General features: G+C 44.8%; 5 protein-coding genes across 5 annotated transcripts; 3 read left to right on the top strand and 2 right to left on the bottom strand.

Moving 5' to 3' along the window:
• Positions 1-1027: 1027 nt before the first annotated feature.
• Positions 1028-1946, top strand: LAJ45_10672 (uncharacterized protein; the record flags this gene model as incomplete). The annotated part of the gene is made up of 7 exons (XM_046120189.1): positions 1028-1097; positions 1159-1196; positions 1389-1407; positions 1467-1565; positions 1629-1681; positions 1729-1748; positions 1832-1946. The coding sequence occupies 7 exons, from the start codon at positions 1028-1030 to the stop codon at positions 1944-1946; spliced, it is 414 nt and encodes a 137-aa protein (XP_045966693.1).
• Positions 1947-2664: 718 nt separating this feature from the next.
• Positions 2665-3938, bottom strand: LAJ45_10671 (uncharacterized protein; the record flags this gene model as incomplete). The annotated part of the gene is made up of 4 exons (XM_046120188.1): positions 2665-2837; positions 2894-3317; positions 3375-3433; positions 3491-3938. 4 exons carry the CDS (start codon positions 3936-3938, stop codon positions 2665-2667), a joined length of 1104 nt encoding a protein of 367 aa, XP_045966692.1.
• A 6864-nt stretch (positions 3939-10802) lies between these two features.
• On the top strand, positions 10803-11915 carry LAJ45_10670 (uncharacterized protein; the record flags this gene model as incomplete). The annotated part of the gene is made up of 1 exon (XM_046120187.1): positions 10803-11915. One exon carries the CDS (start codon positions 10803-10805, stop codon positions 11913-11915), a length of 1113 nt encoding a protein of 370 aa, XP_045966691.1.
• Positions 11916-13147: 1232 nt separating this feature from the next.
• On the bottom strand, positions 13148-16018 carry LAJ45_10669 (uncharacterized protein; the record flags this gene model as incomplete). Its single annotated transcript, XM_046120186.1, has 9 exons — positions 13148-13286; positions 13419-13560; positions 13635-14164; positions 14222-14565; positions 14642-14732; positions 14820-15151; positions 15223-15593; positions 15652-15741; positions 15856-16018. The coding sequence occupies 9 exons, from the start codon at positions 16016-16018 to the stop codon at positions 13148-13150; spliced, it is 2202 nt and encodes a 733-aa protein (XP_045966690.1).
• Positions 16019-18483: 2465 nt separating this feature from the next.
• On the top strand, positions 18484-22491 carry LAJ45_10668 (uncharacterized protein; the record flags this gene model as incomplete). The annotated part of the gene is made up of 7 exons (XM_046120185.1): positions 18484-20470; positions 20534-21382; positions 21434-21463; positions 21529-21737; positions 21798-21921; positions 22177-22310; positions 22360-22491. 7 exons carry the CDS (start codon positions 18484-18486, stop codon positions 22489-22491), a joined length of 3465 nt encoding a protein of 1154 aa, XP_045966689.1.
• Between the last annotated feature and the right edge of the window lie 1014 nt (positions 22492-23505).

Here is a 23505-nt window from a genome sequence, read left to right as displayed (position 1 = left end):
CTTAGGTGCCAATGCTAGTTAATAATAAACTTGGCAAATTATACCTTTGAAACTGCCTGTAACGGCAACTCGCTAAAGGGGATGTCTCCACGAACTCAAGCTCCAGTAGCTAAAGTACACATTTGAGGAGGGTGTGCATGTGCTAGAATGCCATTACGCAACTTATATGTCTTGAGACGATCACACAACCTTCGAGAGAGTCCACACCATCTCACCCTCATCATGGAGTGGTGTGATTTTGCTTGAGTAGTATGATCAGGTTTTGCAACTGTTACAGACCTCCCCTTTGTTGGGATATATATTTGTGCTTTGTTTCCTTTGAATTGTAGACTTCCAGCGAAATTTGATTGCCCGCGCTCATTTAATTTCTCGTTTTACTTGCTGTTTCCTTATGCGTGTTTTTCCTTTTTTCCTACTCATCCTAAACATCGAGTTCCACGGATAGTTCATCTCGGTCATTTCAATCCTTACCTACATACTTCGAACAGCCCCAATACCTTGTCGGACAACTGATCTTCCAGCACACTTCGAATTTCTGTTTACAAAATTAGTTTACTAACTTTTTGTGCCCGCTTTTGTTAAACTGACCTTGATTTAGGCACACATCATCCATAACATTCACTTAGATAATAACCCACTCGGAATTCCCCGACTGTAATCTCATGACCGCACCCGATTCGAAATAACCAAAGACCTTGTTGAAATTCAATTACCCATGATAAGCCGGCTCAGTACATGACCGCAAGCTCACAATCGCTCTCTATAATTCGAATCCTTCCCCTTCAACTGTTTGAGACCTACATCTGAACACCCCGGTCAAACCGTACCTCTATACACCTTCGTCGCCCCCCCCCCCAATTCGCTACTTATTTCCCAAGCCTATTTAGGTCAACATAGAGCCATCTGACAATCCAACCCTCTACCCCGCCAAGTCCTACCATACCTCTTCTACTGGTCCAATTGTCCACAACCACACATCCGCATGCCCCAAGAGAGCCAAATTTCCTTTCTTGCTTCCGTTTCTCCAATGCTGTATAACCTTTCTCGCAACGGCCGTTCCGCATCCTCTCGCCCTCCACTCTCTCTCAACCCACCAGGTGGCTAGTGACCCGTCGAAACCAATAAATGCCCAGGCAATAGGAATTCTCATATCTCCAGTGACCTTAAATAATGCAGCATTCTTCAGCAATAATAAAGTATCTTTGTGACGCCTAATCGAAGATGTAGCTATAACACGGCCCATATCCTCCGGTCTCAATTCACCAAACTCGAGTCCATCAATTTGTGAAGGTGGTGGAGAATGATGAAAAAGGTATTTCATAAACTCTTGAGAGAGTCTGACACCTCCAACAGTACATATATCTTGGACCACCACGAGTAACGAGTAGTTTAAGCTCGCTATTACAAGTAATCCTTCCTCATCTCTATCCTGAGTAGGCTCAGGCTGACAGGACTTGATATATAAGATAGCATATCACGCATCTGCGTCTTGGCAACTTTAAGCTCCAGCTCGCCAGCAGAGCAAAAGAACCACGCTTGCGATTCCTACGACGGGATTGATCAATGTAGGCTGCCGTGAACAACCCGTAAGGACCAGAAGAGACCAGAAGATGACTCCGGAAACGTAGCCAAGATCAGGGACGATGAACGTTTTGTGGGTTTTCGAGGCGCCTCAGCAAGGGTAGTTGAATATGGGAGTTGGGATAGAGATGGGGGTGATGGTTGAAGCTTTGTGTTGGTAAATCATTGTAAGCCCTCTGTGAACTGGTGTTAAATGTCTAAGATATATATATATCGATACTGATTTTCAATGTTATCGATGTTATTACAGGGATTGGTCGGTCGATGTTATCGGAATAGGAAGTTGTTATGGATTGAGTTTAGTCGATTTGGTGATAAGGTCTAGGGTGCTTTTCGGTATTTCTTTTATCCTATTGGGCGTTTGATTTTTTTTCTCTTTCAATTTCTTTTTCGCTTTTTGATTAGGAGAGGATTTCTGTCTTGTGTACGTTTCTCAATCTTATCCACGGACGGGGAGTCACAAACCCCGCCCGGGTTAAGTTCTTCCGCGATCTTTCAGTGTGCGGTAGTATGTTATGCTTCAGTCGAAGCGAAATACAACTAAGATTGACTCATCTTACATATTTCTTTACATCTCTTCACATTTTTTCACTGGAAGTGTTGAAGTTTCTAGCTCCAAACTAGTAAATGCGTCGTTAATCTTAAACGATATAATTCTTTGGTTGAAAATTGCAAATGTAGACCAATCGACTTTGACTCAGATGAAATTGTCCTTACTGGCGTGTGCTGCTCTTAAAACATACGGTTCAAATTGCATGTAGTGAACGGTTATAGATCAGAGGACATCTTTGTATAATAGAGAGTCGACGTGAGGTTAAGTCGATGAGAATTGTACGGTTCACTTTTGTGTTAGACTGACATGGAACTCGGCTACTGATCGGAGCGAAAAAGCTTAAGCTTAAATCCTAGCTAGAAATCTCAATAGTATAATGCTGAAACCCATAACATTTACTAACGAGACATCCCCCGACACCCGACACCCGCTAAAAGAGAAACACAGCAACACTAACTACGATAAAAACAAAAAGCCTCCAAATAACCACCGGGACATTATAACGAATACCACAAACAAACTCATAAAGACTAAGCTGTCTTTCTTGTGCTATCCCCAACAATAACCTGCGGGGCACTTGAGGAACCCTCAATACCACCGCCCTCAACGCCGTCCAAAAGTTCGGCAGCAGCAGCGGAAGCTTCAGCTTCTAGCCTCACTTCACGTCCGCGTTTATAGCAATACCATAATACGAACAGTACGACTGGCACACAGTCAGCCATGATCTCACCAACGAAAGAACCAATTGAAGAGACTTACCAAACAAGCCCATACTCATTGCCAAACTCGTTCCTCCCAATGCCGCTGGAAATCTCAATTTCAAGAAATTCATCACACTCTTCAACATACCCATCAGCAACCCTGGTTTCGTGACTAGCTCCTTCAACGTAAACATCCCTCCCAAAGCCTCCGCTTCTGCTGCGGCTGCAGGGGAAACTGCAGCTGCCGTACGTAGCAATTCGGGTGCCATCTTAGCTTGCATTTTCTTCGGGAGTGTTTTTATGATCTTTTGAAGAAAGGATGGAAGAGTGCTGAAGGTATCTTCAAACGTTTTAGACGAGTTGTCAAAGAGATCGATGAGGTCTTGGTAGGCAGTTGGGGCTCCATTGGAAATATCTTTGAGGATTAAGATGAATTTGTCGAGAAGGATTTTTGTCTCTGTAGACATGGAGAATACACGGCCCTGCAATTAAAGTTAGTGAATTGCGACAGATGTTTTGAGGTATATCGGAATATAGACGTTTTCAGCAGCAAGATTGAGGCCTTCAAGTGCAGCTGTAAGCTCGTCTTCCTCTCGAACTAAATCCTCGTTAATCGTGTTTCTAGTTGAAAAACCGAATTTCTGCAGTATCTTACCTCCCTCCGCTACTGGTTTTTCCACTTTTAATGTCTCTGGCTCTTTGCCCTTTCCTTTCACATCTACTGGAGTCTTTCCTTTCTTCCTCCTCTCAGCCGCGCTAGATACAGCCCTCCTCAACTCTCCGAACCGGTTTTTAAGACCTACTGCCGACCACTCCCCAGTCGTCGTCGCCGATCTACCCTCTATAGGCGTAGGCGCAGGAGTAGCGGGCGGTAGAGGGCTTGCTCCGGGGGTGGTAGAGCCTGAGTCTCCCCCGCCAGACAATATCACCACAGGTTCATCAGCACCTTCAAGTTGCTGTCTGAGGAAAGCCTCATCGCTGTTAGAAAGAACTTCTTGTGGACCAGCAGGGACCGTTTCGGCTGCTGTACTGGTTGAGGCCGTGGCAGAGGCTGCAGCTTCCTTGTGAGCTTTAATCTTTTTCCAGGTGAAATATTCGAGCATTTTGTTGATACTCAGAAGGGTAGGTTGTTGAGAGGGATCGTGAAAGGGATCGCCTCTTTATCTATCTGCTCAAACGCTTGGTGGTGATGTTTAGCTTAGAATCAGTGCTACGTCATAGCACGCCACAGAATGCTCCGCCACCATCGGCGGGCACTTAGTGCTTCGCCACCTTCTCTTCATTGGTTGTCACTCGGGCTGAGATCAAGACCAAAGGGAATTTCAACTCTGTTCAAGGCTACAAGTTTCGGTATAAACGCTTAGGTCTAGACGGCTTTCAGAGCCGCTCCGTGATAAAGGCGAGGCTCGGGAAGTATCAGGGAGGCTACCTGCGATGGTCAAGCATCAGCAGAGGAACAAAGAGTAGCAAAACGCAAAACCCAATACTTTATACCAAAGAAACACCGTTTCTATGAGGGGCTCCTCAACTAGACACAGGTATAACCTCATACAAGCAGGTGCGATAATAATTATGACCATTCCCTTTCCGTGATGGGGAACCTCATTCTACTATAATCGAAAGTTTTGATTATAACGCTGACATAAATTATTAGTTTGAGTCTGACGCCGAAAAGGAAATACAGCTGTCTCGAAGTTCTCACTATATTCTTACATTACCAACAATATATTCTTACATTACCAACAAGCATTAACACATTCAGGTAATCGAGTGATATCCTATGATTTCAAAACCATTGATTGATTGATTGATAATTCATTAATTATGATTTCAAGACCAATATATACTGTCAAAATCAGTTCTTATTAATATCTCTATTAAAAGTGGGTAGAATCACAGAAAGCTCCGGAAATATAAGTATCTCTACATCACTTTGTGAACCGCTGACTCAATCATAGTATTTAAACCTCTGCACCCTAACTACATGTGCCCCCGCGCCCCTCGAGTGTCTGAACTCGTTCAAGAATATAACTACTTATTTAGCAAGGATTACCCGAGACACCGGAGCTAGTTCTGGTTATATAATACTTTTTAAGTCGTCTTTATGACCCAATTATTCTATCTCTTGATCTCGAGAGTATTCTCGATCTCGAGGTTCTCCTAAATACATGTATTTATCAAGAGCACGGGATGAATTCTCTTTCTGGCATATTGTCCTTCACATACATAAAAAGGGCTAGTTCTGTCCATGAGAACGAGTATCCTCGTGTCCTTGCCTCGGGGACATGTCCTCGATGACACACAAGGACAGTGAGGAACCTCAGGGACAGTACCTAGCTGTCCTTGCCTTGGGGACTTCCAAGGAAATTCTTGGCTATAATACACACTGGATGGTATCGTCCTCGAGGCGCCTCGAGGACACCCCCAACCTCGCCTCGAGCGTGCTCGTGGACCATACTGAAAAGGGCTCTGGCTCTGATACCGAACTCGCAGGCTAAATTTTGCTAGTATGGTAATGGTCTGTTATATAGGCCTGCGTAGTAAAGGTTTGTAATCTCCATTTCTAATTCGAAAATCTGGGACGGATTCCTAATAACGGTGGCAAATGGGTGTCCAGCCTATAACCAAAGGTAGACTGCTAACCGGTGATATATCATTCATAGCTATCGGGATATTCGTTCAAGTAGCTTTCAAAGTCGGCATGCATCTTGTGAAGATCGGGACAGGAAACTCCACGATATATGGTATGGCCTAGGCGGTTCTTTGAAGTATGACATATCTAATCAAGAAGTTCAACCCGACTCCTCATACATATCGCTATATCACTAACTTATCACATTACACCTTAAAATGTTAGTAACTATGCAGTGAATGGGAGGGTATGATTATAGAAGACCGCGTGGCAGCATTATCGATTACAACTAAGGATATCTAATAAATTAAATTAATACCCGTTACTAATAAAACCTTCTTGCAGAACTTGAACCCTATCGATAAAGCCATTCGCTCCACATGCGGGGGCCGAAGCCGCAATAGGATCATTCTGCGCAAAGACCTTACTACGAGGAGGGAATGGCAATGATAAATTGTGATACAAGGTTAATATATGAGTCTACTCAAGGCGATCGAAGGTGGATACCTTGGAGAGTCTCTGGATTATAAAGGGATGCACCTTACCTTAATCTAGAAAAGAAAAACACTAACTACTTGGGCGACAGCTTGAGACTTACTTATGAAGCCCAACTAAGAGCGGTTTCCCTGATTTTTCCTGTAATCCAAAATCGGATTCCGTCCATTATCAGAATTCTCCTTACTAGTGCCGGAACATGCTCTGTGAGATACCGGTTTAAGGTATATGGGATTGAAAGTTTAATGATACATCTTATAAGTATATAATTATAACCTGCATATGCAATGTGCTTTTATAGTCTTCTGATTGGTTCATTGAGAGATGTTTTTGTTTCACTTGAAACATGTTGTGTTGGATATTAACATAGGGTATTGTGCTGAGTGGTGTTAGAGTGTTAATGGGGTTTCTACTGGTTCTGGGAATCGATAGTGGCTCGATTTTAGCGGTTTGGTAGCTGTTAAAGGGATATACCTGTAGTTTTAACTAGAGAAATTATCTAACTTATCCGTTGATATATAGGGATAATATATCAGAAAAGTCACATATTGACCAGATCAGATCTAGATATAGTGATGGCCTTTGCCTGCCAGGCAAATAGAGAAAATAAGCCGCAAAGCGGCTTGCCTGTATATTGGACTGATTGATACACATATAGTACCGGCCGAAGGCCGGAAACTACTTGTACTAATATATGATTATATAAGACTGAAAAGAGACGTATCTCGTTGCCCCCTTACTTCAAGGTGTTACTTCGAAATTGAGTGGAAATCTAGTGGTGAATGCAGCCTTGTAGGTCTTTGGCATGAATATTATTGTTAGTTCCCGGTTTAGTTGTAACTCTGAGTCCGGCCGCGGTGTTGAGGTAGTACATACGCTCTATAGATCTAATGATAATACCTCTGCCCTGTCTTGACAAACTTTAAGAGAGCTCCACTCATTGATACTATAATCTTTTGGTTACAGAAAAAAGAAATGAAAGTATGTAGTTAACACGATCCCAATTGTGAATTGCAGTCACCAACCGTCACTCGGAATATTAAGTTAAATACATGTAAATATGTGCAGCGATAGGTAATAAGTGATGGAACGCCCCGAGAGTATAAACACCAAATGTTAATGGTGTTTTACCAAAACAGGTATCGCTGTGTTCCATCACTTATTACTTACCGCTGTACATGTACTTGCTTTTTGTCATTGATGTTTTCTCACATGCCAGTAGCTAGGCTTAGCCAATTAACCCCAGATGTATATGTAATTACGATACTCATTATGATCACCGATCTTATATGGTGCGCCCACGCTTAAAGGTAGCGGATCGCGACGAAATGTCAATGGCTTATAACTTTGTGACGAAAAATCGTAAAAAAAAAAAAAGCGTAATGATAGAACTCTAGTACTAGTGATGAAATTTAGTTCTATCATTCCAGAATTTTAATATCTGTCTGGGTTGTGAAGCCTTAGGAAGTTGAAATTGTGTATTTTTGAATGTAAAATGCGCCAAGACTGAACAAAGTGGAACAGTATTATACCCATTTATACCCCCCAGAAAAGCAAACCTGACTGATCCGTGGCAGTGATGCTAGAAATGGGCCCTCTTATTGGCCCATGAGGCCCTATTGCAGCCACAATTGTTCCACTTCCGTATGCCACAATTGTTCCACTTCCGTATGCCACCATATCACCTTTAAGAGTGTGCGCACCATACGTACCACGAATAACTACATATGTAAGTCGATTTGAGGCTGCCGTATGCAAATAGGAGACTGTGTTTGAGTACTTTTCGTAGTTATGTATTAGATTAATTATCTTTTTGTCGAAGTGGCTAGGTTGGGTTCTGCTGTACGACTACATATATATGTTCATGATTCTAGGTCCAGAATATCGCAATATCCTAACTACACTCACTCACGGGGTGAAGGTGGATCCTGTCTGATGGCGGTTAGGGATTTGAGGCCAATAAAAGAGTTAGGTTTTGGACGCCAAGGGCAAATTACTGCAAGTAGAACCATCAGGTCAGTAGGTGAGCGACTGTATACGTCCCCCACCAGCCGCCACGCAATTGACATCTGATACGGAACACAAAATCGGAACGTCATAGGCTAGCTTCTTCCCGCGGATGCATCAACCCTCCGATTCTCCACGTACCCCTGGATCGATGTTTGTCCCACTGGTGAGCCCCAGATTCGTGGGTCGCCATTGCCGCTCACAGTCCATCACTCGCTAAATACTGATCCGAGCGCGCGCCGGATAATCAGTCCCATCTACCCCAGAGCGGACCGAATATAGCCTTTTGAACGTGTTTAGCAGTGTGTCCCGCTTTGCCGAAGGCGAGGCTCTACTCGAAGAACTCAACTTCTCCATTGGGTGGCAAAGTGTGGAAAGAAGTCCGCTCATCGCTACTTCACATTTCCAGTTTCGTCAGCCTCAATCCGAAAGTAGAATCGGAGAGGTTGGATGTGACTCGCTTAAACTAGGTAGGTGATCCTGAGAGGGTAGTGGTGGTAGTTGTAGTGTTTTTTTTCTCTCAATATACAGATATGCAAATCATCATCTCGGCAGATTTGACGTTACCGTGCAGTAGCCAGAAGTCGCGCAGACGAGGCCCTTTCTCCAAGAAATAGGGAAGCTCTCCCAGATTCCACTGTGAGGATGGCGCCGCCGATCCCCATCTGGACACCGATACCCTGCAGGTAGGAATCTGTTCGCCTACCCTATGAGACAGCCTTACCGAGAAACTAGCATATCTACAAGTAGATCCTCTGAAAATTCAACGATTAAGAAAGAGCACAAACAAAGCGCTTTGATCTCCCCGTACGCCTAAACATCACGATTCCCAAATGTACAAATTGACCCACAAAGGGAATGTCGAGAGGTCATGAGGCTACAGGCGGGTACCATCTAATCAACACCCACCCCAACCCTTTACAGGTACCCAACCCTTTTACAGGTACCCAACCCTGAGCTACTGCTGCCAGGACCAGGATACAGGCCATAAAAGTGGAGCAACAAACAACCCCCCAGCAAGTATTGAAGCTTATATGTGGCACAGACGAAGATCGATAGTTAGTAGTGCGTGTCGGTTATGTGAAAAGTCATACAAAATTCTACTCGCAGCGCCCAGGACCCGCGGGACCTACATAGGGTCGAGGGAGGATTTTGCTTCCCGGCCGCGCTTACAATTGTGGTCTAGAATCCCGATTTTGCGCCTCTTATCAATCGTGTGTAAAGAGCTACCAACTGTACCTACAGTGGCGGAAGATCGGCCTGGTCTCAGATCGTCAAAGGGTCATTTTTCCGGCGGGAAAGGTTCAGTTTTCTAGATACTCATCTACAAACTCGTGCCTACGAACATGACTCACATAGCCCGTGTTCAGGATCTGCGATCAAAGGCTCCCTAGCTCATATGTACTCTATATAGGTACTACATGGTACTACATTATGACGTATTCTTCTGGGGCGCAAGGAGTCTAGTACGACTATTTTCAGTTACTGCCAGGGACCGTTTCAATCTCATACATATATGGGTACCGAGCGTAAATATTGCTTCGTACCAAGAACAGATACAGATACGCTGAAGAGCCCCAGTCTATCGTTCATTTATTTCTTCTATACAATATTTTCAAATAATGCTCAAGCAGGGGCTAGGTTTGTAACGCAGGATATGCTATCTCGATAACAGATCATCCTGGGGGAAATCTGGGGTATCCTGATAACGGCCAGGATTATGTCTTCTACTAGAGTACAGCTTATACATGTGTATGTGACGTATTATTCTTATATGCTGCTGTTTAAAAACCAATATCTCTGCTAAAACGTGGTTCTGGGAAGTAGATATATGAAAACCACATCATGAAATATCACTTGCAATTGTTCTTTGCTGCCGCAGCATGCCTTTTTTTTTTTTTTTTTTTTTTTTAATTCATTAATTGGCCGCAGAATGCCTATTCCTAGAGCTGTGGTATTGAAACTTAAAGAATCAAGATGGTCCATAGTCAAAAAAATACCAGTTTTAGAGTACTCTAGGTAAAACAAACTTTAAATCTACGAGTTCGCCTCGCGTTGTTTAGATGCAACCGTGTCGTACTACATGTAGTCATATCTCATGCATGGTGATCAGTCCAGATTGATGGAAATTCGAATAGAGACACATGTATACAGAACACGATAACTATATATATAGGGGTACATGTATATACGTACGTATCAACATGTATAACTCTCTATTATAATTATTGTTTCACTGTTTCAACTTTCTCCGTATCGGCTCGTTGGTTGACGATCATGATCAGTTGCGCTTTGGTTCAGTTCTCATTCTCGCGGTTAACTACATGTAGTCTGCAAAACGATTCGACCTCTTTGAAACAATACACGGGTGTAGGTGTCCTTGATGTCCTCTTTCTAGATTTAATTACATATACGTATATAGCTCAAAAGAATCAAAAGTGGCCGCAGCAGTAGAGCGAGTGAGTCATCATGGTTCAAACTTTATAATTTATAATGATGACTCCTAGGTATACAAACCTCCCCCGATAAAATACTGCAACCTGAAGCACCTTGTATTCTGATCACTTCTATTGGGGCCAATAAGGGGTTAGGTTATGCACTCCAAGGGCAAATTACTGCAAACAGAACCATCAGACAGGATCCGCCGTCAGTAGGTGAGCGACTGATACATACATGTTCACTTAGCGCATCTCTCAGCCTCATTAACGCCAAGCCTCGTCAAACCTTCGCAATTAAGGTATTGCTCATACATACCAGAATACATCACAACCCTTTTTGGCCGTTATTTTCAAGATATTATTTAAACAAGTGCTTAAGATCATATCAGACCAAGATGGGCGGTAGTGCATTCAGCGCGTCCAAATACGGGGGAAAACTCCCAACTCCACGCATACCAATGCATATCTATCCAAGGCTTCTCATCCAGTTTCAACAAACCCTCTCACAATTCTATAAAAATGTTTCCTCTCCGCTACCTGCACCCGAAAAGACTGATTACGGGGACATTGACATTCTGGTTGAGGAGCCACTTCCACAAACTCCAGTATCCGCCACCGAGCTCAAGCATGCCCTGAATGCAACTGAGTTCATCAAGGCATCTCCAACTTCCAATTTTGCTATTTGGGATGACGAACTGAAAGCCTACGTTCAACTCGACGTGCACGTCTGCAGGCGCGGTGGTCTCGAGTGGGAATGCTTCCACCATGCCTATGGAGACCTCTGGAATATCCTTGGCGTTATGGGAAAGCCTTTCGGCGTCTTAGTCAACAACGCTAGTCTCCACATATCTGCACAAGGCATCGAGGCGCGTAATCATAAGGATGGAATGATATTTCTTACAGCACGCCCTAGGCAGGCAATCGAGTTTTTCGGATGCGATTGGGCGAAATACGAGAAGGGCTTTAAGACGGTGGATGAGCTTTTCAGCTTCTGCGCGGAGTCAAGGCTTCTATACCACCTAGAGACAAACTGGAAGCTTATTGGCCGAAGGGACGAGGGGAGGTTGAAGGAGAAGAGGCCATTATGTCGGAGGTGGTTTACGGAGTACCTTCCCTCCTATAAGCCTAGGAATGAGATGAAGCCGGTTATCACACGAGAGGAACTACTAGAGGATGCGCTTATAAAGTTTGATAAGCGGGGTGCATACAAGGCACTTATTGACAAGTGGGGCAAGGAGGAATTTGATAAGATGTGGACCCGGATCGCGGAGGCTTTACCAGTGAAGGGTACAGAATTGGCCCTGGTACTGAGACCCTTACAGACTAGATTGAAGAAAGAAGATACGGCTTTAGGTGTTCAAGGTTTGTGTGGAGGCGCAAAATTACGCAGAGAAATAAAATGGACTGCTATTGCCCTGAGTGAGTGGCAGACTTTATTACAAAAGGGGCTGACTGAAAGCACAAAACTCCGGGAAGAAGGTCTAAACAAACGGCAAGGGAAAAAATAGTTGGTTCCGCTATGTGTACGTACATTTTCTAGTGTTTTATGTTGATGATTGGTACGCCTTGTCTTGACTGTCAATGATTTCTTGGCCTGAATCTCGAGTGCCAAGAACTCTTCCACAATAAGTTTAGCCTCTTCATTCATTATCACTCGTTGCTAGGCGTCGACAACCTCTTCAGAGTCTCCACCAAAGGTCCTGATACTTTCGGCAAGAATATCAGAATGCGTACTGTATGCAGAATATGCCGTCTTAATTAAGATGAAGAGCCCCATGGTGGCCTATTCCACAACCAGCAGGTGGGAATAGCATCCTTGTAGACTTGACTGCCAACCCTGTCACCATCATCACGTTACCTACTTCCTACTTTAGGTACTCTACCTACATACTCGCCTCGTCCACACAACATTCCGCCCAAATCAAAGAGGCACAATTAAAATTTACCCATGAACAGACACGACACGATATAAACTATAGTACTCTAGAGCAGACGTGTTCGTGCTTAGCTTTGTAAGTTCTCTTACTAACGGCCTAATCGAGATAAATGTCAGCGGCCAGCTAGTCACTTCATGTCACTGGTCACACAAACAAAAACCTAGTACCCACCGGGAAGATGACTGTAACCTGTACCACCCCCCACAACATACCCAGCTCTTGTAACATCTCATTTCAGGCGCCAAAGGAGCACCTCGGATAAATCTTTCTTTTTTGCTATTTTTTTTCTTTCGCACTTGCCTTTAGCTTTTCGCCCTGGCCTTTCCTCTGCTGTTTCTGGGTCGGGGAGGGCGCTGTAGTTGATTCTTGACAATAAGCACCTGTGGAGTTGTACGGAGAGAAGGATTTTTTTAAATTTTAGTTACCCGCCGCCGCGCCCGAGGAACCTACTTACGTCCTACCGGCCCTGCCCTAAGGTTAATACATGTACATGTTTCAGCTAGCGGCGCTGCTTGCTCTCTCGTAAACACATGATGATTCTTGCTTCACACTGCCTCAATGTGATAAGAATGAGAAGGTTAGGAAGACTAATTGATGCACATGGTTTGCAAGCAATTGTGCTTCTACTCATGGAACAAAATTCGTGAACCGTACATATCCATATTCGATCCACGTTATACCCTAGGATTATTATACAGGAAAACCTAATCACCTCAATACAAGTTCAAACAGTAAATAAGCGCATTTAAGATGAAGGTAAAATAGAGAAAGGAGAGAAAATAAACTAAAAAATAGTAATCATGTCAATCGTCGTGCAGATTAGCTCCCGGATCATCCAGAAGCCTCTGCAGCACACCCGGGTCCATATCTCGTTCCAATCGTGTTTCCTCTCTCCTAGCCCTGGAAGTAGCTTCAGCACTCATATCCACATCTCGTAAATCCCTTGAACAAAAAGTAGAGTTAGCGATTAATAGTATCATGCGGGTGGCTTCGATCCGGTGCATATAATGCATTTGGTTGTGTGATATTGACAGCATTGTAAAAAAAATGGGGGAAAAACCATGGCTTCCTTACTCCGGTCGAGGTTCCTCCCGAGACTTCGTTGGTCCCATTTCGGGCATGCTTGGCGATGCCGGCTCGACGATCGTAACTCTTTTTGCTGCTGCCGCCGCCGGGGTCATAGGAGAGGAGTGGAGCTCTTGTGGTTTGCTGCTATCTGTTGTGGCCGTCAGCTCACCGTGCTTGCTTGATATGATAGGGGAATTGGCCTGTTCATTTTGGTACACTTACCAGGCATCTCAAACACTTGTCTCCCTTGTGCCTCTACTATCACCGCGTCTATTGGATTCGAAGCTTCGGTCATGGGACTAACCATGCTTGAATGTAAATCGTACGGGTTCGTCATTTCGGTACCTGGCGTCTGATCATCCGGGAATTCGCGCTTCTCATCACCATAAACGCCCAACAACCAACTCCACGTCTGCCTGTTCTTCCTGGTTGTGCTCGCCGCCGAATCTGTCGGCGCGCCTCTACCCCCCCGCTTCTTCCGCCGCAACCAGAACAATACTCCGCAGAGAATTGTAATTAGTCCGAGAAGCCCGAGTATGGCGCCGAGGAGCGGTGGTACGTAGGAGGGGAGACCATTGCCTCCATCACTAGATGCAGGGGTGGTGGTAAAGATACCGCTGGTGGTTGTAGTGTCGGGAGCGGGGGAATAGGGCCAGTAGGTTGGAATTGTTTTGGTATAGGGGACATTGAATAAGTCTTTGATATCGTCGTTGTCCCAGGTTTTAGCTTGGAGTGTGCCACCTCCGTCCTCGCTGTAAGAACCATTAGTGAATTGAATATTCCGAATTCAATAAGTACTTCAAACTTACTTCCCGCCGATTACATCTGAAATCGCGGTTGGAACCTTATAACTATCATAAACCCTCGGATCATACTTGTCTTCCCACTGCAATGTATTCAGATTAAATAGCCTAATCAACCCTCCTCTCAAACAGTCTACAGCATTGGCCTGTGGTCGTCCACCAACAACCATCATCTGATTATCGGCCACCTTATGGCATTTGTGGCCCTTACGACGATGGATTTGGTCGGTACCATCATATACTTTGGTCCATGTGAACGAAGGTAGTGATAGTACGTAAACGTCGGCAGAAACAGGTTTCATGTTGAGGGGATTTCCGGAAAGGTCCTCGTGTCCACCATAGGCATAGATCTAGAATAAAGTTAAGAGAGGCATTTATTCGGGTGGGAAGGGACAAAAATTGACATCCGGGATGCATGTTGCTTACCTGGTGAGTGGTGTTATCTTTTGATGAAGCAACAACGGTACAGAATTGTGCCTTTGGTGAGAGGGTTTCACCAAATGTCTGTTGTGTGTACCTGGAGAGACATTAAAGCGTTAGTGACATATCTTTCACATTGTGTAGCTCAGCGGCCACTCAAACCTTCATATGAAAGGGATCATACCACTTATCATTAGCTATATCATATAAATGAACCTTATTAATAAATTCATCTCCCAGTGTCTGCGACTCCACCGATATATTCTTCTCATATGGGTATAGCGCCCGATTGATAGAGCCGCCGATAGCAACCAAGGTTCCCTGAGCTCCAACTGGTATCCATACTAGCTCAGAGCCTATTCGTGCGTGGATGCTCGAGGGGAGGGTGACATTGCTCCAAACTTCGCTGCCCATTATGCTCATATCAACGGAGATGAGCTGGGAGCTATTTCCATATGGGCGTAGGTCGACGCTGTTCGCTGTGAGTGGGTCAAAGAATGGACCCCAATCCTTTCCCTATATTCCACCAAACAATCCCCTTAGAAAACGGACACCGACACAGATAGCTTTGAACTCATAGAACTTACAGTGGCGCCACTAAACACATAGGCCTTATTTTCACTCGGCACATTCACACTTCCCGCGCTCGCGATATATCTCGTTATGTTATCTAAGGCTAACAATTGGAATTCTCCTGGATCGCTCAACGGCGTTGCTCCATTTTGGATCATATACCGAGCTAAGCTCCACATTTCGTTGATGCTAGCAGATTCATCTCTGAGTCGGAGATAACCACCGTATATTATAAATTCGTAGTCGTTGGCGAGCATGAATCCATCATGGAAATCAGTACCCATATTACCTGGAGCCTTGGTGAGATTGCTGAGGATATCAAATTGATAGTCATCCATGGAAAAGGTGTGCGTTAGATTTATAGCATAGAGGCGGCGGAAGCCCTCTGGTGAAAAACATCTGAGTAAGTCTATGTAAAGTGAGGAAGACATAGAAGGACATACCTAGCTCTGCGAGGCCGGTTTCTCCATCTATTGTTGTCGTTACTGACATATAACCCCCATCAATGTAAATAGTATCTCTAAAAAGTGCACCTGGTAGAAACGATCAAATCAGCAATATTCCATCCTATCCCAGTCCTCCAACACATCGCATAGTGATTCAAAAGATAAAAAGAAAAAAAGAAGAAAAAGGAAGGAAGAACTTACTCTGCGGCCTGTCCCAGAAACAGATATTCTGTGTTGTTCCCGAATCCGCGCGCACCGCCAAGGTACTACCAGTAGGGGAGCTATTTGACGATCCTAGGAATAGAAAGACCCCCCCAATCTGAAGTATTGTCCGCAACATCCACGAAGGTGAGAGGAGCCGCATCTTGAATCAAAACCACTCTTGAGCGTTTCTTCTCTTGAAATGCAGGCGCCGTGTGGCCGTTGAGTGTCTTTTAGGAGCAGAACGGACTAAGAATCGTTTCTGAGAAAAGATGGTGGGGTGGTGGACAAAGAGGAAAGGCGCCGATGGTTTGGGCGGGTGAGAAGTAAGGTGGCCCAGACTTTCAGTACATGGAATCGCAAAACTATTCCTTTCTCTACTACTCTAATAGGTATATTATGCACTCTATAGAGATGTCTTACTACTACTATATGCAACGTTAGTTATTAGGCAAGTGGTGTGGGTGTCGGACCTGTGTGAGTGCGTTCCTGTGCGAGTGCGTTTTGCCATGTGTGTGCAGCAGTTCCTGATGGATGGATCGATGTGCACTGTATTTACTGGTGCGGGGGCAGCGGCTGAAAGCAATGAATAAAGTAGAGCCGAAATAAATAAGCCTCGCTTTCATCTGCGCGTCGGATGCTCTCTGGCTAAAACAGCTTAAGGTACGTCGTATCCTGCTACTCTACAATCAATTGTGTCCTATATATGTTTGTGTCTAACTTTTCTTGGTCCTCTTTTTAGCTGAATATTTTCTCAACTCAATATTGCATGATTTTGAGAGATATTTTGCTGCTGATAGAGGTAAAGGAGGTATAGTACTGACAGATTTCCAATTTCTAGGTTCATTCGGGAAGCCGCAGCCTCTCTGTAACTCATTCGGAATTTATTTACGGGCACACCGATACCCCCCGTGAACTTTAGATATGTAGAATTCGATCACGATCCATCCATCCATATTTTTGGCGGGGTTCCTGGTTTGTGTAGCATCAAGTGTATGTACCCCTCTGATAGATATCGGTGGCCGGATATCATCTTCAACCTCCACCCCCTGCAAGTGCGATATCCCCTTGTGTAAGCGACTGGCTGCAGGCCTGCTCACCAACAAAGTGGGGTCCATCATGCACGTAGATTGTGTATATTTGGACTTGATGAGTAAAGAGGTGTAGGGCAGTGAAAGAAAGAAAAACACTTCCCCGAGATGATAGCTTTGAGGTGGCGCCGCCGTGGCGCAATCAAGCAATTTGGATTGGAAGAGTCTCAGACTAGCTTGTGTCGTGCATAACTATTTAGTTGTCCCTGTATTTGTTTTTTCCAAATAACTTAGACACCCAACGCGGTCTGGGTTCAATTGATCAATTTTGAAGTGATGAGTGAGACCAAGACTTTGTGAGGAGGCTCTTTTGAATCACAGAATTAGCGACCGTCTGCTATGCTATGTGTGTAATATGTAGGCGTATGTAGAATGGGATGTGCATGTGCAGGTCAAGTAGAACCGTGTCTAAAGGTTTATCTCGACATATATGATTGATTGTAAAGGTAGTGGTTGTCTTGCTCAAATAGGCACCGTACCTACCTACCATGGGCATGTCCTTCGAATAGTTTATCTACGATGAGTTGTCCCTGCCATATCTATTTTCTTCCACCTATAGAAACATCAGTCATAATCCGAGGAGCATTAACCAATGCCACAAATCAGTTATATGTGCAGACTGATTGGATTGATAGGTAGTATACCTAACTAGAGCATCTAGTTCGCGAAGAAAAATTAACGAAAAGCTATCAATTGCCCACAGGGTAGGAGCTATCGAGGCTCTGAAGCAAGGGTTTGTCGGTAGACTTGCAATTGACTAATTATAAAAAGCTCCAAACTCGCTCATTCACCGGGCCTGCGGGGTCAGTATCCTTGAATTGTATGGGAAGGATTAGCGGTTGGTTTCTACTCATGAAGCTATGTATGTGTGTAGGGTATCTGTTCATAGCGAAACATACCACCGATTTGGAGTGGGTCACTGGCCATGGTAGAGTGCCTAGGCAGGTGGGGCAAAGAAAAATAAAGTACCTACCTAGTCAGACGGTGGTGCGTGCCTGCTGCGGTCACAGCCAGCAGGGATTTCCCGGGATGTAATCTGATCTCTTTCTCTTGGTGAACAGTACCGATTCCCGCACTCCCAACTACATTTATCTCTATCCGTAAGTGGTACTACGTACCTACTTCATGTACTTATGTGATGACTTTTGTGTGTGCCACTCTGGGAATATACTCGATCGTACTATTATGTGCCATATGCACATGCTGTTCCCCAAGAAGCTAGAGCAGGGAAGATATCGTATTCTGCGGCGGTACGGTGCCTAGCATGGTCACACATATATATGTACATGTGAAATAATGAAGTAATAAAGCCGAGTCTGCCCTGAAGACTGAACTGTTTATCAGCCTGCCTGAGTACTAGTACGAGGTCTTTTCAGTATTCCTCTCGTTTTTCTTCTTTCTCTTCAGTGTTGCAAGGACCTCATTCGCTCCGTCCCTGCCCCCTAGGAAATACGGAAGACAACATTCGTTCAATTAGGGCTGAAGGATTAAAATACACTCGTTAGTTCTTGCGTATCTTTTTTCTTGAACCAAAGCAATGGTTTGGGGGAGATGTGGATCTAGGCTCGTGGCAGCAGCGGCCCTCGCTTTATTCTATGGTGGCCAACACCAGGTGTCCGCTACATACTGCAATAACACTGTCACCGAGTTTATCACGTCGAAATGGACCTATATGCAGTTATCCACTGTCTATCAGCCGGGGATAGAGCACACTTACACGACTACTGAGACCTGCTATGTTACAATTACTGAGCATCCTTATCCGGTTACTGTCACGCAAACGCTAGTCATCAATTCAACGCATACAGAGACCTTACCAATTACCGTTGTTGAAACTGAGACGGCGACGACAACAGATTTGAAAACGACAACAGATTTGAAAACGACTACGGACCTGGAGACAACGGTCAAGACAGATACAAGTACTGAGACTACAGTGACAACGGATTGGCAGACACAAACATATACTTCATACATCACGGAAACAACATCATTGCCTGGTACCACCCTAACTGCGAATGGAACAACGATCACAATGCCTCCGGTCACGGTCGTCAACACCTTTACAACAGTCTTTACGACTACTGAAAAAGTCACTGACACCGAAACTGCGACGGCGACAACAACGGCTACCACTACTTCTGTCACAACTACAATTTCTGTCTCCACAGCCACGAGAGATGTGACTCGGACCTCCACTGTTACCGATTGGAAGACAACTGTTACCCCAATATTCATCACAAAGACCACAATAAAATATATTCCTACAACTAAGCTTTTGACTACTACAAAGTCAAAGACAATAGTATCAAGCGAGTATATCACGACAAGCGTCTTAGTAACAGTATTGACAACCCTCACATCTCAAACGACGCTTACCACCAAGGAGACTTATCTTAGCACTATCACTGAGAAGACCACTGAGAGGATCACCGAGAAGTTCACCGACACAACCACCGCAACAGAGACTAGCACCACAACCGCAATAAGCGTTGTAACCTCAGTTACCACATCTGAAACAACTTACTATTCTCCTACGACGGTTTATCAGACTACGGTAGAAACTCTGCTAGGGACAACAATTACGACAAGTTATCCTGTGACAACAAGTGTTCTGGTGACTGATACGGAGACATTCACGACCATTCGCACAGTTTTCCAAGATGTTTATATTACGATTGATAGACCTGTTACTACCACTGAAAGGTATACTAGCACAACGACTGCCACAAGTATGGTGACTTCAGTTGTTACTTCAGAGACCACTTATTTCGTCCCGACAACCCTATACTCCACATTCACAACGACTACGCAACTCCCAGGAACAACAGTCGTTCTCACCACAAGCTATCCGGTAACTACAAGCGTTTTGGTAACCGATTTTGAGACATATACAACAGTTCAGACTGTCTTCCAAGATGTGCTTATCACAATTGACCGACCGGTCACCACAACTGAGAGGATTACAACCACCACACCTGTCACATTGACTGAGACTGAGAGAATCACAACTACAACTCCGGTGACAGTTACTGAAAGTTATACTAGTTTCGCAACTGTAACAACTGTGGCGACCTCAGTTGTCACTTCTGAGACAACGTACTGGTCCTCTACAACCCTTTTCTCCACAGCTACAACCACACTCCCAGGAACAACAATCATCTCAAGTTATCCTGTCACTACCAGCGTCCTTGTGACACGTACCGACACAACCACAAGAACCGACACTCTCACTCGAACCGACACACTCACGGCAACCGAGACTCTGACCCGGGATGTTCTAGTGACAATTGATCGACCTATCACTATCGATCGCCCTGTCACTATCGATCGCCCAGTAACGATTACAAACCTTGTAGAGGTGGAGATTATTATCACTAGGCCAGTGACTATCGAAGTGCCAACTACGACAACAAGTGTGGTCACTAGTGTTGTAACGACAGTTGAGACCATGCCAGGAACAACTGTTACTAGGAGTTTCACAACTACTGACACTTTGGTGGTGACAACGACAAGTGTTGAAAGTTATACTACGACCTACTTAAGCACGCTTACAACTACTTCATTACTGACGACAACTGCTACAGCTACCACCACTGCCACTGATACTACTACGGCCACAGACACTACTACCGCCACAGACACTACTACGGCCACAGACACTACTACCGCCACAGACACTACTACCGCCACAGACACTACTACGGCCACAGACACTACTACGGCCACAGACACTACTACGGCCACTGATACCACGACAGCAGTGACTACGGCTACCACCTCGCTATTATTTACTACTACACTACCAGGCACGACAATTACCCAAACTCTTCCTGCAGAAACAGTGATAAGTACACTTCCAGGTATCGTGACTACAATCACGGGCCCGGGTACCACTGTGACAAGCACCCTACCAGGAATAGTAACAACCACAACACTTCCACCCGTCGTCACAACATTTACCTCACCACCAATCACAACTACAATCGAGCTTCCCGGCCTTACACGCACTGTAACAGAAACATGTACCCGCCGTGCAGCTCCAACTAGCTCGACCATTATTGTCCCGAACGACTATACCTTTGGTTGTGCACCGGGCTATATCTGCTCGCCCGTTGACCGCTGTGAAAGCGAACCAGCCCCAGAGCTTGGGTATGTCTGTCAGCCGTCGGAATGTGTGGAGGCACCACCGGTTTGCCCAGTGACCGATTGGGGTGTTCCGGTTTATTCCAACGAGATTGGGGTGTGGCCAATTCAACTGCCGTACTATCCTCTTGACCCGACCTTGTTTGGATTGACGGATGCGATTTTCGTGATTGAGGATACAGGATATATGAAGAGATCTGTTGGTGGCCTTATGAGTATGGAATTTGAGCTGGAAGAAAGGCAAACGGATGAGTCGGTGTCGCAAATTTCTGTTTGTTACGATGACTGCGGTATGTAATCCGGTCCTTTTGAATCAACACATACTCATCAATATTCTATAGGTAACGCATACACCGATGCCCAGAGCGCTGGTAAAACAGCGAAACTCTGCGCTGCAAATGGAGCTTTTATGCAGTCTCTTGGAAGATGCATCGAGTGTATCAATTTTCACTCCGAGACCCCGAGACTGCGGCGAAAGCATACGCGGTGTCAATTGCGGATATTGACCAGTACCTTAACTTCTGTAACGAGAACTACCCAGTGTCTAGTAGTGCTAGCGCTGCTCCTTCGACAACATCAAGTACTACGGGAGCAGTCTTTACTCCGCTTCCACAGGTGACTGGTAGTGAATCTAGTAGCTCAACGGTAAGTTATTTCGTATCACCAGAGCCTGTATATATTTGACACTGATATCTTGGGATATAGACAACCACGAGAAGCAGTAGTACCACTTCTACAACTATTAGCTCAACCAGTACGACATCCTCTTCCTCTTCCTCGAGAACCCCGAGTAGTAGCTCCACTACTTCTGCTTCTTCCTCTTCGACTGGTAGTACAAGCACTCCTGCTTCTTCGTCCGCCACTTCTTCTACTACAACTAGTAGCAGCAGTAGCAGTACAAGACTGCCATCTTCTACAGTAGCGTCGACCTCTAGTTCTTCTCAGGTCTCCTCTACTATAGAGGCTGTTTCATCCAGTCTGTTTCCTCTCATCTGAATAACCTTGGGAAATTTTACCTCCACGCTCTATAGATGGAGAGGATATTTTCCAATTTAGACAACAAGCTGACTTTGTATTGATTTAGGCTCTTCTTCGTCCGCGTCTTCGTCTGCCCCTGCGTCATCAACAGTAGTTATAAGTTCATCAGCTACAACCAGCTCTTCAACGACCACTGCTACAAGTTCCAATTCAAGTTCATTCTCAGATGCCCCTACCTCCGTAAGTCACCTAGCAATATTCATAAACGGAAATATGCTAACGGTCTCAGACTACTACCAACACAAATACGACCCGGACTGGTGTAGAGCTTGCCAGCACCAATAATTCTAGTGGTCCGTCGCATAATATGGGTGGACTAGCACTCTTGTTGTTTGTGACTTTGATTTTCCTTAATATGTGATGGATGAGTTTTTGATCTTTTCTTTTGTTTTTCTTCTGGTTATGGTTATGATACCTTAATGAGTTATTACTGAACTGTCACGCTCACGCTCCTTTATGAAAGTTTTATGATGGGTTGGATATTCGGAGAATTGGAACAGAAAATTGTTTTTGATTATGTTGAGGAGTTAGATGAATGGGATGTAACTAATGTTGAACCATATTTCTTTCCCTACTTGGTTTTTGTCTATTTGCTCTACCGGATTCTTTGTAGCGAACGCTTGTATACCGAATATTTTCTGTACCGAACCACTTTGGCTGGCTTTTTTTCTCCCTGGCAAAGAGTTTGGTCTGCTGTACCGAATAATCTGCTATACTGAGCGGAAAGTTGCTCAATATGCACGTTCGTTATAGCAGCGGGCGACTGTACTAGTACCCAGGGCCAAACATGGAAGCCAGGGGAAATCGGCGTCACGGTCCCACTCTAGCTCTAGCTCCCCGTGTCTTGATCAATTGAGCCGAGAAGTTGAGGGGCCTTGCAGTTGCGTGATTCCGAGAGAGCTAGGACTGCACTGCTGCGCGGTACGTCAAATCTGCCGAGATGGGGGGCTATGCGCTCGTGCGCGCTGATTATCCGGCGATATTTGGCGAGTGGTGACTACATACATGTATGTAGAGACCGTGACTCACGAACCTAGAGGCTTTTGTAGAATGAAGCGCCACTTTGGCGATGTGAGCCTTCCTAGACCCTTCGCCGGGCGGATTGTTGGTTATATCGTTTGGAAGAAGAGGGATTCATCCATCCACGCACGCAGGTTATGGGCTGGGCCTACAGGGCACTATCATAACATGTACCTACATGTAGCACGCTGATACTTTAGTGTAAATTTGCGTCTTAATATGAATTTATTTTGAATTGGGGCTGTATGTTGTTGGTGGGTTAACAACAATATCTCGGGTGATAGATTATGACTAAACCGACAACGGAGGGCGGGGTGGTGTTTGAGAACTGTGGTTGCTCACACGGTAATCAAGA

Source organism: Morchella importuna, assembly GCF_003444635.1.
Source record: "Morchella importuna strain M04M26 chromosome Unknown Morimp01GS048, whole genome shotgun sequence".
NCBI classification, from domain to species: Eukaryota; Fungi; Ascomycota; class Pezizomycetes; order Pezizales; family Morchellaceae; genus Morchella; species Morchella importuna.
Note: the sequence above shows the minus strand (reverse complement) of the source record. Positions and strands in the feature narration are given on the sequence as shown.